Source organism: Daucus carota, chromosome 3 (genome assembly GCF_001625215.2).
Source record: "Daucus carota subsp. sativus chromosome 3, DH1 v3.0, whole genome shotgun sequence".
NCBI classification, from domain to species: Eukaryota; Viridiplantae; Streptophyta; class Magnoliopsida; order Apiales; family Apiaceae; genus Daucus; species Daucus carota.
Genome location: NC_030383.2, coordinates 56642441 through 56669037, shown reverse-complemented (window position 1 = coordinate 56669037; position 26597 = coordinate 56642441). Strand labels below are relative to the sequence as shown.

Genomic DNA, 26597 nt, shown 5'->3' with positions numbered 1-26597 from the left:
TTAGTACAGAGGCTGTTCTCTAATATGTTTCCACTTTACTAACATGTGTATTTATCATTTACAAATAGTACCTATGGTGTATGAGCTATTCTTCCATCTTGTGCGCCACAATAACACAGGAATCAGGTTCATCATTAAGTTTAAGTGATAAAAGATATATTACTTATATAACTAAGGAAAGACTTAAGGATTGTATTTTTCATGATTTTATGATCTAATATATCAACATTTCGTCAAAAAGAAAGAAAAGACTTATGATCAGAAAGACACTCCTCCACCAAGTACCCAACATATTTTTAATTTTGTTTTTGAATAAAAATATAAATAATAGATTCTTACAATAAAGTTATTCAAAAATTAATTTTTGAACTATCATTTATATATTTTTTGAAATACGTGCAGAAAATTATGGATTAATCACTACTGTATTTTATAACTCCTAACCGGTTAAAAGCAACATAGTGGTCATGTTACTTACAATTAAGATACTGTAAGAAAGAACTGAAGTATGTTATCACCTAAAAGTGCGTCTTCTTATATCAAATAATTAATACTAATTTTATCAAATTAGTTGTGTTTTTCAAAAAACTGGTTTTCATGTTTATCATAATTACATCATTTTTAATTAATAGGGTGAGAGCACTTCTTTATGTCAAAATTATGAAAAAGAATTGTGAAAATATTTCATCTAGGACGTTTAGTCCGTGTCTGCTGAATTCAAGTAAGCAAAAAGTTTGATGGATCTTGAAAAATCTTTTCATGTATTCAAGTTAGAAGAGTAAACAATTTACAGCAAAAAGCAAAAGAAATTTCTATACACAAATGCCACTCTTATTAATCTATAAACAATACATGCATCATGCATGACAAAAAGTAGTGCCAAAAAGACTAGCCAGTTGGCAGTTGCTGCCACTAACCAATGAACAATGCATGTTAATAAATATATAAGAATTCTTTTCTTGTTAGCCTACAAATTACTACAGTCAAATCTCGACTGCTGCATTAAGTATATAAGCAATATGCAACATAAACTAGGGTAAGCCATGAGGAAAACTATGCATTTTCTTTATCCTTTGATCTTCTGCAGCATTCTACTCTGCTGTTTGATGATACTTGCAAAATCGAATCATGCAAGTGCTACTGATCATGTAATTGAGGAGGTTAAGATAGGATTACTTCTTGATTTGAATTCGAGTTTAGGAAAGATGGTGGAGTCTTGTATGAAAATGGCGTACTCCAACTTTTACAAGTTGCATCATTATCGGACAGGATTGCTGTTTCGCACAAAGAACTACCATGGTGTAGTGGAAGCTGCACTAAAAGGTACACTATGGAACCAAAATTTCTAAAATAAACTAGAATATGCCCAAAGTGGATATTTTGGGACATAAAACTTGTTTTTTGTGTCCCTAAAATCTCTATAGTATGTTAAGGTGACATGTTTTTCTAAAAACTTGAGTTATTAGAAGAATACTGTTAAATTAATTGATTCTTTTCCACATAAGAATGATAGCTCAATAACAGCTCAGCAGCAGTTTGTTACATCTGGTGATACATTCACCTGTCAGCTGTCTATATATAAAGTGCTCTATAAATACTTTCACTTACTATTTTCCTATCTCTAAATATCAATTCATTAGTTTAATATTTCTATATTGCAAACTTTATCATGGTATCCTAGCATTTTTCGTGACCTCGTGATAAAGTTTATAATATACAAACATTAAATTACAAAATGTTTATTGATATTTAGAGAGTTGTTTTCACGATAGAGATAGGAAAAAGAAGAAGTGAGTGAAAGTATTTATAAAGACATTGCCTCTTTAATATATTAAGATGTCATATTTTTCTAAAATCTCAAATGATTAGAAGGGAGGTTTTGATATCATAAATTCTGTCTACTGATTTTTAAGGAGAAAAATGTTTGTGCAAATAAATTAGTGGTGTGGGCTAAACACTAAATTTTATATGGATTATTTTGGTTGAGATGTGGTTGTTGAAAAAAACGTAATACATATATGTAACTATATTTGCTTAATATTTTTTGGTTGAACTGATTGTAATCTTGATTTAATAGAACATGATGAGAATGATTATGATTTATGAGAAAGTAGAACACGGCAACTGCCCAACCCTTTGACATAAATTAGGTAATTTCTGTATGTCTATCTTTTCCATAAATTACCATATGGTTTTGGCACAGTATGTATGTATGTTTAGTTTTGTTAGTTTCGTTTGTGGTGATTTAGTCACTCGTCTGCATGTTGCAGCCGAGTTGTTTGTCTAAATGGCTTACTCAAATTATGACAATTTGAATTGGATTTAGGGGATTTGGATTGTGAGCGGGAATGAGAATGAAGATTATGTGAATGAGGGGTACGGGAATGGGTATTACCTAGGAGTGTAAGGAATGGTTTACCCTTCCAGTGAGATTGAGTTTCCCATCCCTGTCATAAAATTTTATTAATCCAAACACCAAGGTCTGAGGTTTCAATTCCCGTTAACCGGATTCATTAACTATGAACTAAATGTCTCTTTTGCTTCTTTTTTTTCAACGATCTCTTTATCTTACTGGCTAATGGTTATATAAGAATTTCATTTTGACTTATTCTGGTGGAATTCTTTCTCAAGTGCCGTGGGCTGTTTACTTGATTGATGATGTGGTGCTGTTTTTGTTGCGAGTGTCATGTGAAAATGATGCTAATATCTGTTAGTGAATACATCACTTAGATTGACAAAGAATACTAGAAATTACTACACTTCTATCAAAAATCTTGTGACTTTTGTTGTAAATATGCAAGACTGTTATGTGGTAATTTTGTTTATTTTCTGGAATCTGGATGCAGCTCAAGAGTTACTAAATGATGAAGTTCGAGCAATCCTCGGACCCCAAACCAGTCCTGAAGCAAAATATGTTGTTGAGCTTGCAACAAAAACTCAAGTGCCTGTTGTCTCCTTTTCTGCGACAAGATCTTCTCTGTCATATGTGCAGAGCCCTCATTTTATTCAGATGGCAGGAGATGATTCTTCTCAATCGAAGGCTATCACTGTCATTGTTGAAGGATTTGGATGGCAAGAAGTTGTCATTGTGTATGAGGACACTGGCTATCAAGATGGATTTGTTCAATATTTAAGTGATGCAATGAGGGAGGCTGGCATTCGAATATCTTGGACAAGAGCTATTTCTATTTCTGCTAATGATTCACAAATAGTAGATGAACTTCGTAAGTTAAAAGCAGCTTCTTGTAGGGTCTTCTTGGTGCATATGACTTCCCTCCTCGGATCTCGAATCTTTATTAATGCCAACACTGCAGGAATGATGAGTGAAGGATATGCATGGTTAACTACGGATGTTTTGTCGAATTTGTTTGGTTCTATGGATGTTACAGTTATAGATGCAATGCAAGGTGTTTTGGGCATAAGGCCCTACGCACCCAAGTCAATAGATCTTACGTCTTTTAAAATGAGGTGGGAAAGGGAATTGCAGTGCGCAAAGCCTAAAGTTGAGCTGAACATTTTTGGATTGTGGGCATATGATGCAATTTGGGCATTAGCTATGGCCATAGAGAGAATGGGCCTGATAAATTCAAGCTATGTAAATATGACACAACAGCATAATGCAAACCTTCCAGAAAACTTGGGAAGTTCAGAAGTAGGTCCAATACTTCTGAAAGAGATCGCGCATACCAGGTTTAAGGGATTAACCGGAGAGTTCAATTTAGTAAAGGGTCAGTTGCAGATATCAGCTTATGAAATTCTTCATGTAATAGGAAATGGAGAAAGACCGGTAGGCTATTGGACTCCTAATAGAGGATTATCGAGAGATCCAGATGCAGCCAACATATCTTCTAAATATTCAACTTCTGTAAATGTTCTGAGAAGCATCATTTGGCCTGGAGATTCAATTGTCAAGCCAATGTATTGGGCTGTACCCACATCAGGGAGGAGATTGAGAGTAGGGGTTCCAGTGAAAGAGGGTTTTGCTGAATTTGTGAAACTTAAACAGTTTCAAAATACTGCTGAGTATAATATCACCGGTTTTTGTGCAGATGTATTCCGGGAATTATTATTTCATTTGCCATTCAATATTGACGATCCTCAATACATCCCTTATGGGGACCTGACAGTGGGCAAGAGTGCTGGGAGTTACGATGATCTTCTCACACAGCTTGAAAAAAAGGTAGCTACTACTTTACCTGAATTGTTTGTGCAAAATAATATACTACTGTCAACTAGAAATCTAATGCTATATGGAAATTCAAGATAAAATGTCAGGATCATGTTTAATCAGAAGAAATGATTGAATATATACTACAAGGATATCATGTTTGGGCAAAGCAGAGAACAATCAGTTTACTATTTGCCTTATACACTCTTGGAGGACTGTTAAGTGGCTCAATATATTAAAAAAGGATAGGCCTCACCTTTTATCCACAAAAAAGCTTAATCTCCCCTATTCAACGTCAACTTATGTAATAGTAATTTAAGACAATATATTAACTGTATATGAAAATATTTTTGTTAAATGTGGGAGTAAAACAAATTTGATTAGAGACAAGAATTTAAAATTATAGATAAAGAAGATAAACCAACTTAAAATATTTTTATGCATATGCATGCTCATAGCTCTCTGGCTTCATGATTTCTAATCAAATTTTTTATTATAAACAAATGTAGAAATATGATATTGTGGTAGCTGACATTACAATTTTGCCTGAGCGTGCACAAAGAGTGGACTTCAGTACACCGTACCTGGAATCACAAGTTGTAATGCTTAGACAAGTAAAATATGACGAAGTCAATGATATCTGGATATTTGTAAGTCCTTTTAGTTCAGACCTCTGGCTGACAATTGCAGTTTCTTGTTTATTTACGGGTGCGGTGATTCTAATATTGGAGCACCGTGCTAATGACCCAGAAAAACTTGAAAAGGCATTTTGGTTTCCCTTTGGCTCGCTTGTCTTTGCTGAGAGTAAGTTATTGATATGCCTCAAACTAAGAATTTTTATACTTTGGTAGTTCGACTTTTATCTATTACTTACACTCCACTAGAAAAAGCTAAATAATGTCTCAATTGGTGTTTGACAGGGAATTTGGTTACTAGCAAATGGTCTCAATTTGTTTTCGTCATATGGCTGTTTACTGCATATATTGTTATGCAGAGTTACACAGCTAACTTATCTTCCAATATGACTATTTCTCGGTTACAACATTCAACAGACAAGCTTTATTGTATTGGTTTTCAAAAAGGTTCTTTTGTGAAAGAAATGTTAACTAAGAGGCTGGACTTCAATGTATCTAGGATCAAGTCTTATTCAAGTGTGGAGCAATATCATGATGCTCTTTCCAGGGGATGCCATAATGGAGGAGTTGACGCTATTCTTGATGAGCTTCCTTTCATCAAGATCTTTCTCGACACATATGGTAAAACCAATTATAAATTGCTAGGATCCCCTTACAGAACAGGTGGAATTGGTTTTGTAAGTTACTTTTTCTCCAAAACTTTATGCTATGAGTTCCAAATTTTGATATATTATTGCTATCAATAAAGTCTATTCCATTATATGCCATATTACTGTATTTTATTACAGGCACTTCCAAAAGGATCTGCTCTGACTCCTCATATATCTATGGCGCTCTTAAATCTTACTGGTGATGGATTAATGCATGCCTTTAAGACTAAGAATTTTGGGCCAGAGTACTCTGATGGAGATTACTCGTTTGACACAGCTTCGCGCATTAGCAGTTTCGGGACCAGAGATCTAGCAGGCCTCTTCATTATCAGTGGTACCTTGGGTATTTTAGCAGTACTCTTGTCAGCGCCCTGGTTTCAACCAAAAATTTCTTTCATGTCAACCCATGACAAATCATCTAGTGTCACCTCTTCTGAAGCTGGTGAAACGGAGTCAAGTGTCCACTCTACTGCTGAAACTAGAGATGATATGCCACCTAAGAGTGATGAGAATAGTGATAGTGATTATGTGATTGTTCAAGATGATATTAGCACCAGCATTACCTAATTCTGCATTTCCGGCTGTTCTTACTGCATGAACAGAATCGCTGCATCTGATATGAGGCAGTAGTTTGAATACCACGCAAATATTATTTGTTATTTCTATATATCCAATAATTCCAATTCTAATGAATGTTGTCATAGCCAAATTTGACCACCCTCGGATGGTTTGAATACCTGCGGTTAATTATCTATTAATTCACTTAGAGTATCTCGTTCTACTTTATCAAATATTACTGATAAATTTTGGTCTTACTTAAATCATTGGATACAAAATTAATTACACTAAATTAAATTTATATAGAATTTGGCACTACCATAAATATTTTCTATTCAATTTCGTGACATAGATTTGACAATGAGTTGACATGTACCCAATGTCTTACCAAATTGGAAAATTTTAAAATTATACTCCCTCCGTCCCAACCAATTCTTTACGTTTGGTTTGGGCACGGAGGTTAAGAAATATGTATAAAGTAGTGGGAAAGAGAAAGAAAAGTGGGTGAAGTGGTGGGGCCCATTAATTTTTAATGTATAAAAGAGAGTTAATGGAGTAAAAGTAGTGTGAAAAGGAAGTAAAAGTAGTGTGAAAAGGGAAGAAAAGTTGGGAAGTGGTGGGACCCATTTACTATTTTTGGTAAGTTTTGAAATGTAAAGAATTGGATGGGACATCCCAAGGAGGAAACTGTAAAGAATCTGCTGGGACGGAGGGAGTAATTTAGAGGTCCAATTTACCTGAGCACTTCTAATCAACACTGGTGAAGATATCTAATCTCAAAGAGTATCATTTTATATCTCTGTTGTTCTTTTATTGTATCATAATTTTGACTAACAATCATGCAGGTAACATGTACATATATCCTGCAGGTTAACATGCACAAAATTTTATATATAATGACATGGGTTTTAATTAGAATAGATTTCATGTATTCACATACACCACTCCTATTAAAACATTTCATATCAATTATCATGTTATTACTAATTTTATGTGCACATAGCACTACTCTTTCGATAATATGAAAGTGGTTACGATAGTTGCACAACTCCTTTTTTTTTAATTATAAATCGTAATATTTTGAGAATTTAAAAATTATATCTCATTTTTACCTTTTTAATTGGATTTTACAAATATGTTAAGGATCACTTTATGAAGTTAATTTTAATAAATTTTATATTCAATAAATTGTAAACATAAAAAGTTTATTTGTAAGTACTTATTACCTATAATTAACTTCTTATTTATAAATAATAAACAGTTTTTCTAAAGTATATTAAATGATTTACACACATCAAAAAATTTATTTAAACACATAAAATAAAGTTACCTCTCACTTATAATTAATTTCTTATTTTTAAACAATAAATATTTTTTCTAAATTATATCAACTTATGTCTCAGTTAATTATCCAGGTTTAACTGCATGGGTTCGGAGGAAAACTGTAGATTGCCTTCCCCTTGGTGAATCCCACCATGAATACTTCTGCGTCGAGTTAAACTGTCCGGAGATTTCCCTCCAGTTTCTCAGCGGTTACATGCCATGACTTTTTGTTCTTTTACACGCCGATCTAAGCAACCCTCAACTTTATATTTAGAAAAAGTGGCACTTTACTTTGGATTAATTATCTTATTTGCACACTTCACACCAATATATCATCCGACATTCTCGAATTTTTCGTCTCAGTTAAAACACCGTTTTTAGAAATTGTATGAGTCTTAAAAATAAAACATAAAATTCAAAAACAAATCTACAGTTTGAGAAGTGTCACTCATGGAAATTTAACATAGCAGGCTATAGAGTTTATGTAGGTACGATATAATTGAATTTCTGCGTCCAAAATATGACTATATATGGATTATTAGGGTTTTTCATAACCCATCTCTTCCACAATCAATTTTATCTATTTTTGCACGCGGAAATTTAATTAAGTGTACTTACATAATCTCCATAACCTACTGTGGTTAAAACTGTCGATGTGTTTTCGATTCTAAGACTGATACAAAATCTGTGTTTCAAATGAGACAGAAATTCGAGAGTGCCCGGGATGATATAGTAGTGTAAGTGAGTGCCCAATTAGATAATTAAGCCCTTTACTTTTACCAAAAATTAATTATAATAAATTTAATATTATATAATAATACAGTTACACGTAATCACGTATGTATGTTCTCTCTAAACAAATGCTGTATAACTTCCGTGTCATTGTCATACAAACATCGGTCATAGACTCATTGTGTTGGACTAGTGAAAGTGATACGTGTCAAGAAAAAGATGAAGTCACATTTTGTCTTAATTCTCATTAAAGTATCTTAAAAAGAAACAAAAGCATTTTTAGTCGGCACTTTCCGCGTTATATAGGATTGCTACTTACTCGTATTAATATTATAGTTAAAGGATCTCAACTATTTATACAGTATAAACTATCTCGAGGAAGGATCTAACACATTGCTTTGCAGTTTGCAATGAAAACAAGCACACATCTTGTTATCAATATTGTTATGTGCTGCATTGTGCTCTCCCATCCCGTGACACCTACAAGATCAAATCATACCGAGATCAAGGTAGGGTTACTTCTTGATTTAAATTCGAGGCTAGGGAAGATGATGGAGTCTTGCATGAGGATGGCTCATTTCGACTTCTACAAATCGCATCCGCTTTATCGGACTAGATTGCTCTTTCGCACCAAGAACTCTCATGATATCTTGGATGCTGCTTCCGGAGGTATGCATCTACATGTACAATTTGGTTTTGGGTTGTATGTGTATAGGTTATACAAATCTTGTTAGTTTGTAAATACATTACTCCATCTCTGCAATTTTAACTCAGGGTTAATTACGTATTTCAAGGGCTAAAAAAAATTAAATTTAGACATTATTATTTTATATCAAATTAAAAATTAGACTCTATAATTTTTATTTGATATAAGAATTGTGTCTTTTTTGTTGAGTATAATTTTTATTTTTGCCTACGGTTTAATGTATGTGTCAAAAGAAGAAACATAAGTTAGTTAAAATAGACAAAAAAATATTTCTGTTCCCATATCATTTTCTTACGCTTTACTTTTTAAGCTGTCATTTCTATAAAATTGTCAAACATAATAAATTTTATAATAACAAAAACAACTACATCCCCTACTTTTATCCACTATACTTATTTTATATATTAAATATCAATCAAACATATTAATATTTTTCTATCTCTTTCTTTGTATATTGTACATGTATTAATTTCCACTTCCAACGTATTAATAAATAAATGGCATGAACGGAAAGAATATGCATGCCGACTGAACAAAAAAGTTGGTAAGAAACTAGAATGGCTTATAAGCAAGCCTGTGAGCTGTTAAGTTATTATTATATACACACTCTTGTCGTAATTTATAATTTAAGAGGTCTTGTTTATGAGGAAACATAAAAGATTAATTAAGTAATTAACAATAATATAATTTTCAACTAAGTACGGCTTCACAATGCATGTAGCTTGACTTATATGTCACACCCTTGGACCTTGGTCTACTTTGCCGCTGTCACTGCACTCAACTGAAGATTCAACAAACAACATTTTGTTTTCTTCTATATCTTAGGCATGATAACATATACTTGTATGGATTTTATATGGATAGAGATAAAGATAGAAAGAACAAAGGAAGAGAGCCAAAATGGAGACCTAGTGCATGTTTGGTAGCTTTTAGAATCAGCTTCTTGTTGTGTTTGTACCTGGTTGCTGAAGTTAAAAGTGAAATTCTCACATATAAGTTGTAAGACAAAAATTTGAAAATCTTACTTTATTTTAGTTACTTATTTTTATTTCAAAGTTGTCCTTGTAAAAAATGTATATGATCATTTCAAAATTATAGTACTTTATTAATAATTTTTTATATTTAATAAGATATAAATATTTAAAAAATTATTCGAATTTATAAATTAAAAATTATTCTTGACTTATAGATAACTTACTACTTGATCAGTATTTTCTTAAGCTAGGATAAATGGCCTCTATAGATTGACATGGCTTCTTTTCATTTCATTCTTGTTCTTTATTAATCTTGATTACCAACTCTCTGGTAATCCCATATTGATGCAATTAGTCTCTATCTAACAAGTCTTTATATAGATATATCAATGTTGTAGGAATTTTTTAGGGGAATCTCAAGTACTAAAGTACCTTTTAGTCATTAATCAACTGGGCAGAGATTTTTAAAAATGATTAGGCGATGTATTCATCGGGTACAGTTTATTATTTTGTATAAAAATATAAATCCCATCTTAACCCCCCTAATTTCAGTTTTCTTCAGACTAATCCCGATATTTACATCGTAATTGTCTGGTTTTAACAAAGCTACGCATTTACTCGCGGCCTAAAAGCACCGACAATGCACGCTCATTTCATACTTTGAGACCTCTTTGAAGGCCTGGGACACTTTCATTGCAGTGTCCTGTTTATAAGTTTTACACTTATTGACAACCAAATGAAATTTGTTGTTTAATTTTCTGTTGAAGAGTCATGTTAAAATGGGCTCAAGCATTGGAGCAACGGGACTATTTACCATGTGATGCTTATTTGGCACACAAGTATATTCATGTAAATTTATGTTCCAAGCTTACTGCAGATTTGTGTGTAACTGTTTATATGGTGTTGGACTGTATATTTGCGATTTTTTGAATAAGAGATCTGAAGAAACTCGATAGTCTATCTAAATCATCAACTAAAACAAATTGTAACAATAGGGATTTATAATCAGAAAATTTTGTCCATTGCTTCTCTGTACCTATTAAGCATAATTTACCGTTTTTTTTAATGGCATGCAGCTCTAGAATTACTAAATAATGATGAAGTCCGAGCCATCCTCGGCCCCCAAACCACTCCTGAAGCAAAATTTGTTGTCGAGCTTGGAATAAAAACTCAAGTGCCTATTGTCTCCTTTTCTGCCACAAGCTCTTCTCTCTCGCCTGCACGGAGCCCTTACTTCATTCAGATGGCAGGGTCTGATAGTTGTCAATCGAAAGCTATGGCCGCTATTGTTGAAGGATATGGATGGCAGGAAGTTGTCATTGTGTACGAGGACAACGGCTACCATGATGAATTTATCCGAAATTTGAGTGATGCAATCAGGAAGGCAGGCATTCAAATACTATTGACAAGTGCTGTTTCTCTTTCTGCTAATGATTCACAAATATTAGATGAAGTTTATAAGTTAAAAACAGTTTCAGCAAGAGTTTTCTTGGTGCACATGACTTCCCTCCTTGGATCAAGATTTTTTATTCATGCAAAAAGTGCAGGAATGATGAGTGAAGGATACGCATGGTTGATAACTGATGGTTTATCAAATTTGCTAGGTTCCATGGACGCGACAGTTATAGATGCAATGCAAGGTGTTCTGGGATTAAGGCCCTATGTATCGAAGTCAAAAGATCTTACAACTTTCAGAGAAAGGTGGGAAAGGAAGTCACAGTATACAAAGCCTAAAGCTGAGCTGAATATCTATGCATTGTGGGCGTATGATGCAGTTTGGGCACTAGCTATGGCCATAGAGAGGATGGGTCCAATAAACTTTAAGGAGACAGAACAGCACAATGCACAGAATATGAACGATTTAAGCAGTTCTAAAGCAGGTCCAGTACTTCTGAAAGAAATTTTGAGTACCAGGTTTAAGGGTTTGAGTGGAGATTTTAATTTGGTAAATGGCCAATTGCTGATATCAACCTTTGAAATACTCCATGTAATAGGAAAAGGAGAGAGACCGATAGGTTACTGGACAGCAAATAGAGGGTTATCAAGATATCCAGATTCTGTTGGCAGATCTTCAAAATATTCGACTTCTGTTAATGTTCTAAGAAGCATCATCTGGCCAGGAGACTCGACAGTTAAGCCAATGTATTGGGCTGTACCATCATCAGGGAAAAGGTTGAAAGTAGGGATTCCAGTGAAAGAGGGTTTTACTGAATTTGTGAAGCTTAAAGAGTTTCATAATTCCAAGGAATATAATGTCACTGGTTTCTGTGCAGATTTATTCCGAGAGTTATTAGTGCGTTTACCATTCAAAATTGACAATCCTCAGTATATCCCTTTTGGGGACCCAGCCACAGGTAAAAGTGCTGGGAGTTACGATGATCTTCTTACGCAGATTGAAGACAAGGTAACTATACTCTCCCTTATTGTTTATGTGAATATAAATACTGCAAGGTAAAAGTATCTTATCAGATGTTTAAGTAAAGAACAATCAGAGAAAAGAAGAAAAATAGTAGATAGAGAGGACTCAACTACCAGTATTTTAGCAAACTTTGCATTTTATGCGGTAGTTTATAAGCTTACTTGTGTTCTAATCACCCCTTCTTTTTCTTGTTACTAAAAATGTAGAAATATGATATTGTGGTTGCTGATGTGACAATTTTGGCTGAGCGTGCGCAAAAAGTCGACTTTAGTACACCGTACTTGGGATCAGAGGTTGTAATGCTTAGACAAGTAAAATATGACGGTGTCAATTATATGTGGATATTCTTGAAGCCATTCAGTTCAGACCTCTGGCTGACTATTGGGATTTCTTGTATCTTTATGGGTGCGGTAGTTCGAACACTGGAGCACCGTGCGAATACCCAACGACAACTTGGAATGCTGGTTTGGTTCCCATTGGCCTCGCTTGTTTTCCCTGAAAGTAAGTTCTTGTACACTTCAGTAGTTCAGTTATAAGATTTTGCTATGCTTAGATAATTTAACTTCTTTATACTAATCCTGTACAAGCAAAAGCTGAGTAATGTTTAAACTGGTGTTTGACAGGAAATATGGTTGCTAGCAAATGGTCTAAATTTGTACTGGTCATATGGTTGTTCACTGCATACATTGTGATGCAAAGTTACACAGCCAATCTATCTTCAAATTTGACTGTGTCGCGGTTGCAACGTCCCACAGACAAACTTTATTGTATTGGTTTCCAGGAGGGTTCTTTTGTTAAAGAAATGTTGACCAAGAGGCTGGACTTCAATGTGTCGAGGATCAAGTCTTATGCAAGTGTGGAGCAATATCACGATGCCCTTTCTAAGGGATGCCATAATGGAGGAGTTGATGCTATTCTTGACGAGCTTCCCTACATCAAGATCTTTCTTGACACGTATGGTGAAACCAACTATATACTGCAAGGATCCTCGTACAAAACAGGGGGGCTTGGCTTTGTAAGTTACTTCTTTTATCAACCCCTATGCTCCAACTTTTGTATTGATCTATCATATTGCTGCGGTGGAACATTTATATCCTCAATCTGACCTCAATATCTTACAAAATCTCTGGAAATTTGGAACATGAAAATATGAGGCCTCGAAATATGAGTTAAGCTGTAGCATCATAAAATAGTGTTTGATAATTCTTCGAAATACTTAATTAGGTTAAATATGTCAATTTTTACAGGCATTTCCAAAAGGATCTGCTTTGGCTCCTCATATTTCAATGGCTCTCTTAAATCTTACCGGAAGTGGAGAGATGCATGCCATCTTGAGCAAGAATTTTGGGCCAGAGTACTCTGACAGTGATTACTCTTTTAACTCAGCTTCACATGTTAGCAGCATTGGCACCAAAAGTCTCGCAGGTCTCTTCATTATCAGTGGTACCATGGCAATCTTCGCATTACTCTTCTCAGCACCCTGGTTTCAGCAAAGATTTTCTGACGTGTCAACACGTTACAAACAATCTTGCGTCTTCCCATCTCCCCCTTCTGATGTAATTGAGTTAAGTGTCCACTCTGCTCTTGACATCAGAGTCGATTTTTCCACTACTGCTGTTACTGAGAACTCGTTCACTATGCCAAATCAGAGTGATGAGAACGGTCATACTGGTGTCGCGATTAGTGAAGATGATGTCAACCTTAATGAAGCCGGATCCTGTTGATACTCCATGAACTGGATCACTCCTGCGGAAATGACACATTATTACGATACAATGTGAGTTTTGAATGCCAATTTCTATGTATCTGATGCTCCATATTTGAGTAGCATCTGAGCATCTAATAAGTATACAAGTTTTGGATAGATTATATACTAGTAGTGTTGCCTTCTTGGTGCGCATATCATTATATATCTCATACAATAAAGAGTGAAAAGCATGTAGCAGTACACCAAGCATAAAAAATGGAAGATTGAGTACTGTTATGTAGGTAAAAGAAGACAATTTCCCAATGGACAGCTAGCTCGGCTAAATTTGTTAAAAGAAATGAATGAAGAAAGACAAGTATACAGTGTAAAACATGCAGCAATAATTAGGAGAAAACAAATCAGTATGCTGTAAGAGCAGATGCCGGGAACACCCGCCTTTTTTTTTACATTTTTTCATCATTCTAAATTTTGCAAAATTATAAAATTGCCCTCATAAAATTTAAAAATATATAAGTGTTTTCAGAAAATTTGCTTCGTGACTCAATATTTAGATCCTAGATGATATCATTACATTTGTTAAATTTTTTATAGAGTTAATTGCAAGAATAAACCGAATTCTATTATCTAAACTTTAGCTAATTCAGAGATCATTTCTTAACATATTTTACCGCTGTAATATTTAATCCTTTTGACCTATTTTTGTTGATTTCGATATAACACTATATTAAATTAAAATCATAAAATAAATTTAAGCACCTTTAAAAATATATTTTAGATAATTTTAAATCTATTTTAATTAACTTACACAATGCCAATTTCAAACATAAACAGATGAAAATAGTTAATGATGCGCTGCCGAAAATCGAAATATGTTAAATGAGGTTTTATATGATAATCTAGTTATGTAAAATATAAATAACAAAGTACAATAAGGACGAGGTATGTTTTTTTATTTAACTGTTTTTTATATCAGAACATAAAAATATATAATAACTCATCAAAAGTTTTAATAAAAAAACTACAGAGCACAATCTAACAAATCTAACAATCAATTTTGAAAAACCGCTAAATCCAAAATATGAACTGACAAACAAAATACTATTCTCAAAGAAAAATAAAATATAACAGTACATTTCTTGGCCGTGTAGCAACTAGGGCTGCTCATGGGTCAGCGAACCCGCATAAACCGACCCAACCCAACCCTTAATTAGGCCGTTCAAACCGAACCATCCAAACCCATGGGTTAGTTGGTTTAATTTTCAATTGACCCGTTTACATTGGGTTGGGTCAAAATTTACCCTTTTAAAACCCTAACCCAACCCAATCTAACTATTATAAAAGAGTAAATTAATATATAGTAGTAGTATTAAGTTTTGCATCTAATTGGTTTGTTAAACTCCAATCTAGCTAGGAAGTTAATAAGGTTCGTTATTAACTGTGATAAACAGTCCATATAAATAATATGGTCACTCTTCCGGTATTATACATTCAGATAAATTTTTCATATTGAGACATTTGATTAACAAACTAGTAATACCAGTCATTAACAACACTTCTTTCTTTTAACTTGCAGTATGGACTTTCTCTTTTCTTTAACTTGTAGGACTTTATTTCACCTAGAGTCAATGTTAGCTACTTAGCTTGTGAAGATATAATTGTTATGGAAATTTTTTTGCTTGCTCAACCCATTCAACCCAAACCAACCCGACCCAACCCATCACATAAGTAGTAGGGTTGGGTTATAGGATTTTTTTGATATTAATGGGTTATTTTTTTGTGACCCGAACTAAATGGGTTGGGTTACCTAAATGGTTAAACCCAACCCAACCCAGCCCATGTGCAGCCCTAGTAGCAACAACTCCACCACCGCGTACGCGAAATAACACCTCAACACAACAAAACAAAACACACGCAAACACATCTCATCTACAACAACTCCATAATCTCGTACAAATAACAATCCAGTTCTTCACAAGTACAAACGATATCAAAATCAAAATCGTGATCGTCAAATTTAATTCATCGCCATGAGTTTTATTTTCGGCAAAAGAAAGACTCCCGCAGGTACGCACACTTTTCTGTATCTATTCATTTATCTCTGTGTGTATTTATGTTTTTTTTTTGTTATGAATTGCTTGTTCATGAAATTAATGAATTGTTTTGGATTTTATAGTTATAGCTTACTTTTTGTTTATGTTTTGCAATTGCGATCTTCATGTTTGGCTACTTGTATAGTTGTAAATTGTAATTGTGTGAATAGTGTAATAAACTGATTGACAACTGATGATAATAAACATGTCATAGATTGTTTGATTATATTTATTTTTTGCTTAATTGGATACTATTATACTAATTCTTCTCAATGTTTTTGTTATAAAAAAATTGGGAATATAGATTATATATTTACAGCAAAAAGGTTTAAAAAATAGTTTGCAGAGTTATGTGGACAACCCAACTTTGAGAGTCAATCGGGACGAGTAATTTGGGACGGATGGAGTGTATAATGTGTTTTTAAACTCATAAAAGAATTTCGATAAGTTCGGTCAAATTTATAGAGGTTATCCTCTGGTCAGGAGGGTTTTAATATATAGAGAAATGACTGTTATTTTTTTTGTATGTTGTTTTATGCACGGACTACTGTTGATGTTCGTAGAGATGACGATTTTGGTATATTGTGGAAAAGATTGTGACTGGTTATGGTATTTGTGGAATTTAATTTTTCAGAACTGCTGCGAGAAAACAAGAGAATGATTGACAAGTCTATTAGAGAAATAGAAAGAGAACGGCAGGGTTTGCAGAATCAAGAAAAGAAACTAATTGTTGATATAAAAAAAACCGCAAAGCAAGGGCAGATGGTAAGACGTAATTTCCTAGATCATTTATATTTTTTATTTGTTTTGAGAACTAACCTAAGGAAAGAGATATTGAATTCAAGTTAGCATTTCTTATGCTTGATAAGTGAACCTTGGTGATTTATGTTTTAGATTTAGCTTGTTTGTGTATTTATCGTCCTTTGAGTAGGCTGTGATTTTCTTGCTTATAACTACATAAAAAATCGGTTTGTTGCTAACTTAACTACATGTCCTTTCCGAATTTAAGTATTAGTTAAAGCTTGTTTATAAACTTCTACCCTGCCGTGATGTTTGTCGCCTTAGCAGAAAGCTTGTATTTTGTCAGCAGCCTTACAGTTTGTAGTTTTGCGGTCTTAATAAGTTTGTATGAATGTATTGAACTTCTGCTTTTGTATGTTAATAATTTTAAGATTTTGTAGTGTCTTCTGACTTTGAGCTACATCTTGAGGTTCCTGTATATGCTTAACTGAAGTACTCTTGGTGCAGGGAGCTGTCAAAGTTATGGCAAAAGACCTTATCAGAACACGACATCAGATCGAAAAGTTCTACAAGCTAAAATCTCAACTCCAGGGCGTATCTCTAAGGATTCAGGTATATTTTCGTTTGTGTTGAAAAGATGTACTCCGATTGTTCACAGCACATATAATTTTCATTGGTGCATAGCCCGGATTTTTAATGTGGTATGGGTTCTTAAGTATGATCCTGAGTTCTGGCAATATTGATAAGTTGTATCTTGTCGGTGGGTTTTTGATTTTGTTGCTTGGGGGAGTAACTATTTATTTTTTGAGTAAAAAGATCATAGCAGATCATTGGGTGCCCTTTTTTAACATCACTATGCAATTACCCTCTGATCAAGTAACACTGATTCTTGAAGTCTTATCTGTTAGAAATTGAATTCTGCTTTTTAAAGATTTTGGTCTTTTTAATTATTATGAGAATTACTTCATGTTTTGTTTATGTTATTTGGTTGTAGGACATATCATGTCATTTGCCAGTGTATTAATTAAGTTTGTGGTGTCTGTCTTGTCATAAACACCATAGGGAACTGACAGAAGTTTTCGAGTTATTTTAATTGGCGGGACAACATCCCTTATGGTGGATGAGCAAATATTTCAAAAGCTACTCAATTGTTGGATTCAATTGGGTTGAACTGAAAATTGAACTTAGTATCTGTATTTCTGCATAAATGTTCTACATTTTAGTAACAGGTATAGTAGTGTATATTGCTTATTGTTCCAGACCATGAAATAAGATAATATTAAAATGAATACATGTAAATCCCATTTTTCCTTAATATTATATAATATTCAAAACAAATTAAGGCCAGTGTTTGCCCAGTTAATGTTACCCATATGTTAGGTTCTGCCTACAGCCTATACGTAGGGGCAATTTCCTGAACAAAGAAATGTCGCGTCTTTAATTCTTTTGTCAATTTCGCTACCATTGAAATAATATTAGAAATTACATGTATTTCTATCATAATTCATATTCTCTCCTTATTTATAGACCTTGAAATCGACGCAAGCCATGGGTGAGGCAATGAAAGGTGTTACAAAGGCTATGGGCCAAATGAATAGGCAGATGAATTTGCCATCACTGCAGAAGATAATGCAAGAGTTTGAGAGGCAGAATGAGAAGATGGAAATGACAAGTGAGGTGATGGCAGATGCCATTGATGATGCTCTGGAGGGTGATGAAGAAGAGGAAGAGACAGAAGAACTCGTGAGCCAAGTCCTTGATGAAATTGGGATAGATATCAACTCCGAGGTAACTATTAGCCTTCGGAATTTGATGAGCTAGACATTATTTGTTTGCCTTATTTGAATTGTATACATGATCTAAGTTCTTTTTCTGATGAACTTCTTTATGGTTTTGTTTCAATGCAACAGCTTGTGAATGCTCCATCTGCCACTGTAGCTGCCCCAGCCGCAAAGAACAAGGTTGCTGCACAAGCTGAAGTAACGGGAAACGATGATGGAGGAATAGACAGTGATTTACAGGCCAGATTAGACAATTTAAGAAAACTGTAATATTTTACGGTCATACATTTATATCTACAGTAAACATCTGATCTTTGTATGTGTGAAGAGGTTTGTGACATTCTCGAAGTAAATAAACGCTCATTTCAGTTTTGTAGTTGATTAGTTACAGTCTGTTTCACATAAATTTTTGCATACATCCCCTCTAATTGTTGATTACATGCAAGTATAAAAACTGGAAAAGATCAATTTCGCTGCCCTTCAGTTATATTTCGCTGCGAAAACAGAACTTTAGTGACATACAGATGCAGTCCTACTTATTTGCTAGTTTTAGCCTCTAGGAAACTCTGATCTCAGGAGAGCTGGTCATTGTTGGCATCTAAACTAAGGAACTTCAAAACAGGAGGTAATAAATGCTAAGAGAAAACTGATGATTAAACAGTGCAGGTGGACATAAATAGAGCAATCAAACAAGGACTGCTGGATCCCTGGGGACTTCTCTAGAATTCTCTGATGTCAATATCAGCATTTCTCTGGAATTTTCCGACGTTGATTGTTTCTGTGAAGAATCTATCAGTTCCACCTGAGTGCGACAAAGAGGACAATCCAGGTGAGAGGAAAGCCACATATCTATGCATGGAGCATGAAACGAATGCTTGCATACCGGAAGCTGCCTTACTTCCTCTTCTTCTTCGAACACTGATAGACAAACTGGACATTCCTGATTATCATACTCTACTGTAAGTGAATCCTCTCCTTTCTTGTACTTAAAACTTGCCCCCACCTTTTTGATGTTGCCAGAGAAATCTGCACTTCTCCTCATACTTACTGATGAAACTTCATGTGGTAAACTCGTATCATGCAAATGCTGTCGTTGATTAGCACACCATTTTATAATGATGAGGTTGTATACTGCTAAAACAAACACCAGAGCTCCGATGACCACAAGGCCGTAGTGTAGCATAGGCATGGTGGTCTTTGGCGGCAGAGAAGGCGGTGGTGGAGTCGAGGTGTAGGGAGAATCCCACTCTCGCATGATTGCAAGTGTAAGCAAACAGGAAGGCTATGTTCTTGAGCTGTAGAGCAATCTTGAGTAGGGAATTCTATCCGTTCTCTTGTCTTATATTGTATTATAGAAATAGTGTAAATGCCGTGGGTTTGAAGGAGTATTGAAGTATTAAGTATGGAAACTTGAGACAAGGGGCAATGCAGACAAGAATGAATGAAGATGGTTGAGTGAGAATGACCGGTGAACTTGTGGAATCCATTGGATTTAAATTATATTATTTTTTTAGTTGATGTGTGTGAATATAATAGTATACATGTCGAAATGCACTTTATCTACATACAATAATAGTATACATGTCTAAATGCGCATTATTTGTTGTATATTGTGAAAACGGGGCATTATATTGATCTAAAAGGTCACGGGATCTGAATTTCACCTACTTGTAGGTGCTCATCTGAGTTGAAGAGACGGTGGAAATATTTTATCAAAGAGGTTTGGGTCCTAAACCGTGCGTGCGTATTGCAAGGAGTTTCCCTCACGGAGTCTTATCACCCGGTTAGTCCATTTTACATACTTCTGTCGATTATGGAGCTATTCCACATGTTCCTGGGCAAAATCACAGCAGGCTACGGTATTGCTATATCACAGCAGGCTACGGTATTGCTATACGCTTTTTCACTAAACAAAGACTTATTTGGAGAAAATTTCATATTTACAGAATATTTTTTAAAACACAATTCCGTATCTACAGAAATAAGTCACAGTTTACGTACATTTTTCAGAAATAATTAACTTATTTTTGAAAAGCAGAATAAGTCAAGCGGTGTTAATTATCAAATATTAACTTATTTCTGAAAAGCAGAATAAGTCAAGCGGATTTCTGAAACTACGGTATTAATTACCAAATATTAAAGCAATCTGCAATGTCAATACAAGCCCAGAAATCAGACTTCTGTGGACTTTTTTGCAGTATAGATTTCTATTTCCCCAGCACTGAAAGCTAAACTACAAAAGCATATTAACCGAAAAATTTTCTTGCAGTGCTGCTTCTTAAAACAAAACGTACCCTGACGATATATATATTTATCGCAAGTGAATTCCTCGTCTCGCTTATAAGATTGCAACAGGTGATTAATACAATAAATTACTGGGGGGAAAAGAGAGGCAGAACAAAATTGTTTAAAAATTTGTACTATAAATTTGAGGTGATTAAAGGTGATTAGAGAAAATGTTTAAAAAATTATTCCTTAAATCATTTCATTACGATCTATATAAACTAAAAAATCTAATTCACAAAGAAATGTTCATTCCACTGCATCCAACAATCTTCATCATAAAAAATTTAGATTTACTCATGTTTAGTCACTATCGTTTCGTAATCTTTTATTTCTTCAAAAAATTTTATTATAATTTTTCATTACATTTCATCCAAGTGAATGTAACCTAAGATTTCATTGACATCATAAGTCCATATTGACCTATGTGATAAACGATTTAGAGTAGGGGTGAGCACGGTTCGGTTTGGACGGTTTTGGAGGTCCAAACCGAACTAAACCAAATTTTTCGGTTTTGAAAATTTACAAACCATATCCAAACCGAATATTATAAAAACCAATCCAAACCGAACCGATTCTAACGGATTGGTTCGGTTTGGTTTCGGTTTAATACCAAAATATTAATAAAATTATTCACTTTTATTAATTTATAATAATTTTAGGCACTCCTTTTTTGTCACTTAACAAAATACTTAATAAAAAATAAAGGTGAAACTTATATAACTCATCGATATAAATAATTTTAGGTGCTACACATATATGTTGCTATGAAAACAAATAATTCATTTTATTTTAAAAACTAAACAAAATATTTTATTTAAAGGAGAAAAAGAAGAAAGTTTGATTATTAATGAAAAGTAAATAAAATAAGGATGGAGAAAAAGGGGAAGAATAATATTAAAAGTAAGAAATATTTATAATATTAATCAACACTTGAACACTTAAATACCTAAACTAAACATATAAAGATATTAATTATATAATATGTGCTAACGGTTCGGTTCGGATATTTTGGTCGGTTTGAAAGTGAAAACCGTAACCAAACCGAAAATTTTCGGTTTTCTAGTTACCAAAACCAAAACCAAACCAAACCGTTAAGAAATCGAAAAATTCAGCTTGGACGGTTTGGATCGGCCGGTTTGGACCGATTTCGGATAATTATGCTCAGCCCTAATTTAGAGTATCATACCATTCAAGAACAGAACTAATCACATTATATACCCGCTCTAAGTGCATCATTTTGAGATTTCGTTTGAGGTTCTGTCCCTACAAACTTGCAATCTTCTTCTCATTCTTGTTATCAGGCAAGACAAGGCTATCACTGAAATTCATCAAATCTCAGAGAAATTTTACTGAAATTAAAATCTTCAATTCAAATTTAAATTTTTTTTGAATTTCGTAAAATGATAAATTTGTGAAACTATTCAATGTATTTTATGTTATAAATAATATCTCCATAATTCACGAGATTTTGGAGATTTGTGCTTACAATCATAAGGACTTAACATTCAGTTATATGATATTATATCTCAAATATGTTGTACTCCGTACAAAATCAAAATCAAAGTAAGTTACAATCCATTATATAATTCATTGATCATTATTAATTCATTAAAATCTAGACTCAATACACCCATAAGCATCTTAGGAAAATGTTAGCCGAGTAGTCATTTTCGATTCCTTATGTAGTCATTGTTTTGAAAAAAAATCAACATATTTTGGCCATCCACGATTTTCAGTTAACGCGGAAAAATTTTCAGCATATTTTGACCCTCCTTCGTAATAAACTTTGGCTGGCTCCGCCACTGATTGATTAGTTTTTCTGACACAAACCAAAAACTCTAACCTAAACAAATTCCTCAAATTTTTTTAAAATTAGCTTCTTGAATTCAAACCTTTATTTTCATCCTCTAACTACCAAACACTAATATTAATAAATTAGTGTGGTCCAACCTATAAAAACACCTCAAACAATTAGTTTTGCTCAAAAACTATAGCTTGCGAGCAGGGGCTGTATCTTCTGTTTTGAGTGTATTGAGTCTGGGAACAGTTCAGATTCGATGCGATTAATGAGTTAATGTTTATAAGTCTATGGGGCCGGATTAGCCACTTCAACTATTTAAGAGTAATTGGGTCGGATAAACTAGCCCATTTGGCGACTGCTAACAAATGCACGAATGGTCGAGAAAAAAGGACATCATTATTTACGAGTATAAACATTATTGGTTTGCGGATTACTGATTATCTGCCACGTTTTCCTTATAGAGAAAATTCTCTACCAGGTTCTACTATTCTAGAAATATTGACGTAGTCTGTTTTAAACAATTATTGTCATTATCACATTTAGAAATATCATCGAATCAGACGGTGGTGCAAGTACTGAACATGGTAAAACGATACGAGTATTAGAAAGGCGAAGATTCCATGAAATAGATATGATGAAGACTATCCTTAGACTTTAGGAGAATAGTGACATAAATTATTAAAAATGAAGACGGCACGATTAACTAAAACTACACTATTAAGTTCTGGGTCAATGGAATTAATTTGTATATAACTTATAAAATAAAAACAAAACAAGCCCTTGTTCGGTTGTTCCTTCGCTATAGATTTTGCTGGATCATTTGAAGAAGTCGTGCCCCAGCCGAATCATGTGGAACTTTCCTACTCATTGTTTCACTTGCATTGCAAAGTTTCTCACGCGTCTTGACAAATACTGTACATAATATTATGTTGTGTTTTGTTGGGATGAATGATTCCGGAATGAATGAAATGAAAAATGAACTATTTTGTGGACAATTTTTAAAAAATTTCATTCCTTCCTCCATTCCATTCGTTACATCATGTGCCAGATATCACACTTTCAATTTGAGATGGAATGCTCCATTCTCTCTCATCCTCATTTTCTTCACAAATCTCATCATAGCAATTTTGCATTTCCTCAATTTTTTTCAAAATTTTCATCCTATCTCTATTAATTTGAAGTATTTTTACTCATTCAATTCCATTGTCCCCAATCAAACACAACAATAATGTTATGGTGCATTCCGCTTGAATACGTAAACATATTTAATTATTAGAAAAATATCAATGACCAAAAGAAATTTTTTCATTAAATATTTTATATTGTTACCGCGGCGGAGTGAATGTCCATCCCTACATATTGCTCTCGAGCTTCAAATGACCTAATTTATATGAAATGAAAAAAGTGTTAGAATATAATATTATGATCCTGGTAAACATTTCTCTCAACATTTTGAGATTTTGAGAGAATTGATCACTTAACGTGATAACATGTTATTAAATTTCAGTCAAATTTTGATCAATTTAACCGGCACAAAATCAAATGTGACAACTAAAAAGAGAAGGGAGGAGTAATATGAACCGATATCTTTCCACCATCTTGGAATTTCGAGAGAATTTGTCACTCGATAAAAAATACAAAATCAGAATAATAGGAAGTTGGTCGGTAAACTCTCTCCCCAGCATTTTCAGATTTGGAAAAATTGGCTAAAAAGTATATATCTGGTCAAAGTTATCACAGCACCATGGGGAACATGGAAGTTCATTGTGTTATGTGTATGCCATGAGGTATTGCTAAGAAAATATTGAAATTTATGATCTATAAAATTAACCAAATATCGGTGGTTGTTTGGTTGATACACACATATGCAGATGTTGAAATTTTCACCTAGTATTTGATGAAGTTGTTTGGTTAATATTGGCAAAAAAACATAAATTTCATGAAATTTTGTATATCCATCAATAATAAAAAGTTAATTTGCACTTGGTGCAGGAAGTTAAAATCTATGTATCAACCAAATATAAATTTAACTTTTCATTTATCATAATTATCATAAAAATTTCAAATTACATGAATCGTTAACGGAACAAGTACTCGGATATTGAACGTTCGATATCCCATGCAGCTGGACGAACCCGTTAAGTACTGCACACGAGGTTTTCGGCAGGCATGAAACCATGACACATTTACATAAACAAAAACAACGTCAATTACATGTTGTAACCGTATCATGTATGACAGGTTGCAAGCACATTAAGTCTCCTCAATTCAATTTGTATGCCTTCTCTTTAACAACTCTAAAAATTAAGACCAATAATAATCTATACTATACTATAATAAGCCAACATGGGTATAATTTGTAGTCCAAGATTTTAGTTATATTTTTTGGTTTGGTACTCTCCTTTTGGTACTACAAGTCTACAAATATGGAGTCTATTAGTATTACATTGTTAAACAGTTTCAAATACTAAAAACACTCATAAAAATATATTATCATATAATATTCCATTAAAAAAATTATAATGATGTTATACATAAAATTATAAATATACAATTTTAAATATCTTTTTTAACAACAAATTTCATATAACTCTTTTTAATTTTAACGTGTTCATTTCAAGATAAACACGAACCATTACATACCCTTTTCTAACTCTAATCTTAAAAGTTATTGTTGTTAAAAAAACCAAGATTACAAAATTACGTTGAAATTTGATTTATTAGATTACTGTTACACGATCGGTATCGTTTGGAAAAGATTTGAATTTTCTAATTTTTTTATTTTTAAATCTACGTGTACTAAATTCGGATTAAATTTACTAAAATCCTGATATGAAAATATAGTTAGTTGAATAATATAATTTAATTAAAACTCAATCCATTAATACTAAAATATTAATAAAATAATGTTAAAATTTAAATTATAAATAATAAATTACGAATTATATATCCGCCCGTGCTTCGCACGGGTTAAAGGCTAGTATTATAGGAAGGGCATATTAATTAGCAAAAAAGAAGAGAGACAATTTCTTGCATATTAAAACAGAAAGCGCAACATGGCTATAGCCGCCCTAAAGGAAGTGGAGTGAGAGTCACTTGGTCCCCTGAATTTGTAGTTATGTATATATTTACTATTAACATGTATTATTTAAATAATAATCTATACATAAAGTTAACCCAACTTCAATCGTAGCTTATACAATCACGGTAAAATATATATAATGAAAAGGAAAATTAATATTTTTTGGCACTGATTGATTTTTTTTGGCTAGGCAAAGCATATGCAGAAGTGATAAGGATTTGGAGTTATCCTTTGGATGAAATTCCAATTTTGTTGATAACAATATTTGGATATGATCGTTATTTGTTGTTATTTTTCCAACCCAAACATGTTCGTTATATGTTGTTATATGTTATTTAAGTGACGCTAGCACATACACTATCCAATCACGAAGGGATTATACTATTTATGCGACGCTAGCATATGTAATATTCTATCATGAAGGAGGGATTATTGTCTCCCGTGTAATTCTAAATTCTCCGACATTAGCATGTTCATTATTTGTTATTTCTCTGACACTGGCATATGTAATACGTAATAAAAAGGGGATTTTTGTCCCGTTAAAATATCGACGGATCATGTCCACGTAAAATTCTAAATTCTCCAACATTAGCATGTCTATTAGCCGTTGTTTCCCTGACGTAAGTATATACAATACTCGATGAGGGGATTTTTGTCCCAGTATAATTCTAAATTTGGTCATAACTAAAACCCCATCGTTAGTCTGTGATTTGCTGATCCTAAAATAATCAAATTACAGGTCAGTCTTGAACAGAAGGGAAATTAAAGAACAAAGAACCCTAGGGAATAGATAAGAATCAGGGAATTTAGGTTTATCTTAATAAAAGAAAGAAGCTCTGAGGGCCCTTGTCAAGTTGTTGCAAGTCATTGTTACATGGCATTGTCTGTCCCATGGCACTGGAGTGTTTTGTTTGAACTACTTAAAGCTATTTTAGATTCCATT

The 26597-nt window shown here is 33.5% G+C and overlaps 4 protein-coding genes across 5 annotated transcripts; 3 read left to right on the top strand and 1 right to left on the bottom strand.

The window, feature by feature from the left end:
- Positions 1-1052: 1052 nt before the first annotated feature.
- Positions 1053-6162, top strand: LOC108213147 (glutamate receptor 2.8-like). 2 transcript variants are annotated; one of them, XM_017384886.2, is made up of 5 exons: positions 1053-1323; positions 2847-4180; positions 4678-4972; positions 5089-5480; positions 5592-6162. In XM_017384886.2, the coding sequence occupies exons 1-5, from the start codon at positions 1056-1058 to the stop codon at positions 6018-6020; spliced, it is 2718 nt and encodes a 905-aa protein (XP_017240375.2). In that variant the 5' UTR covers positions 1053-1055; the 3' UTR covers positions 6021-6162. The 2 variants fall into 2 exon arrangements, with proteins under 2 accessions (XP_017240375.2, XP_063945680.1); XM_064089610.1 differs by lacking the exon at positions 1053-1323 and adding an exon at positions 1867-2150.
- Positions 6163-8434: 2272 nt separating this feature from the next.
- On the top strand, positions 8435-14133 carry LOC108213935 (glutamate receptor 2.7-like). The gene is made up of 5 exons (XM_017385722.2): positions 8435-8735; positions 10823-12150; positions 12372-12666; positions 12789-13180; positions 13413-14133. The coding sequence occupies exons 1-5, from the start codon at positions 8477-8479 to the stop codon at positions 13887-13889; spliced, it is 2751 nt and encodes a 916-aa protein (XP_017241211.2). The 5' UTR covers positions 8435-8476; the 3' UTR covers positions 13890-14133.
- Positions 14134-15708: 1575 nt separating this feature from the next.
- On the top strand, positions 15709-18866 carry LOC108211062 (vacuolar protein sorting-associated protein 2 homolog 1). Its single transcript, XM_017382550.2, has 5 exons — positions 15709-15937; positions 16598-16728; positions 17212-17316; positions 18232-18492; positions 18615-18866. The coding sequence occupies exons 1-5, from the start codon at positions 15901-15903 to the stop codon at positions 18753-18755; spliced, it is 675 nt and encodes a 224-aa protein (XP_017238039.1). The 5' UTR covers positions 15709-15900; the 3' UTR covers positions 18756-18866.
- A 304-nt stretch (positions 18867-19170) lies between these two features.
- On the bottom strand, positions 19171-19740 carry LOC108212745 (E3 ubiquitin-protein ligase RING1-like). The gene has a single exon (XM_017384462.1). It carries the CDS (start codon positions 19738-19740, stop codon positions 19171-19173), a length of 570 nt encoding a protein of 189 aa, XP_017239951.1.
- Positions 19741-26597: the final 6857 nt, after the last annotated feature.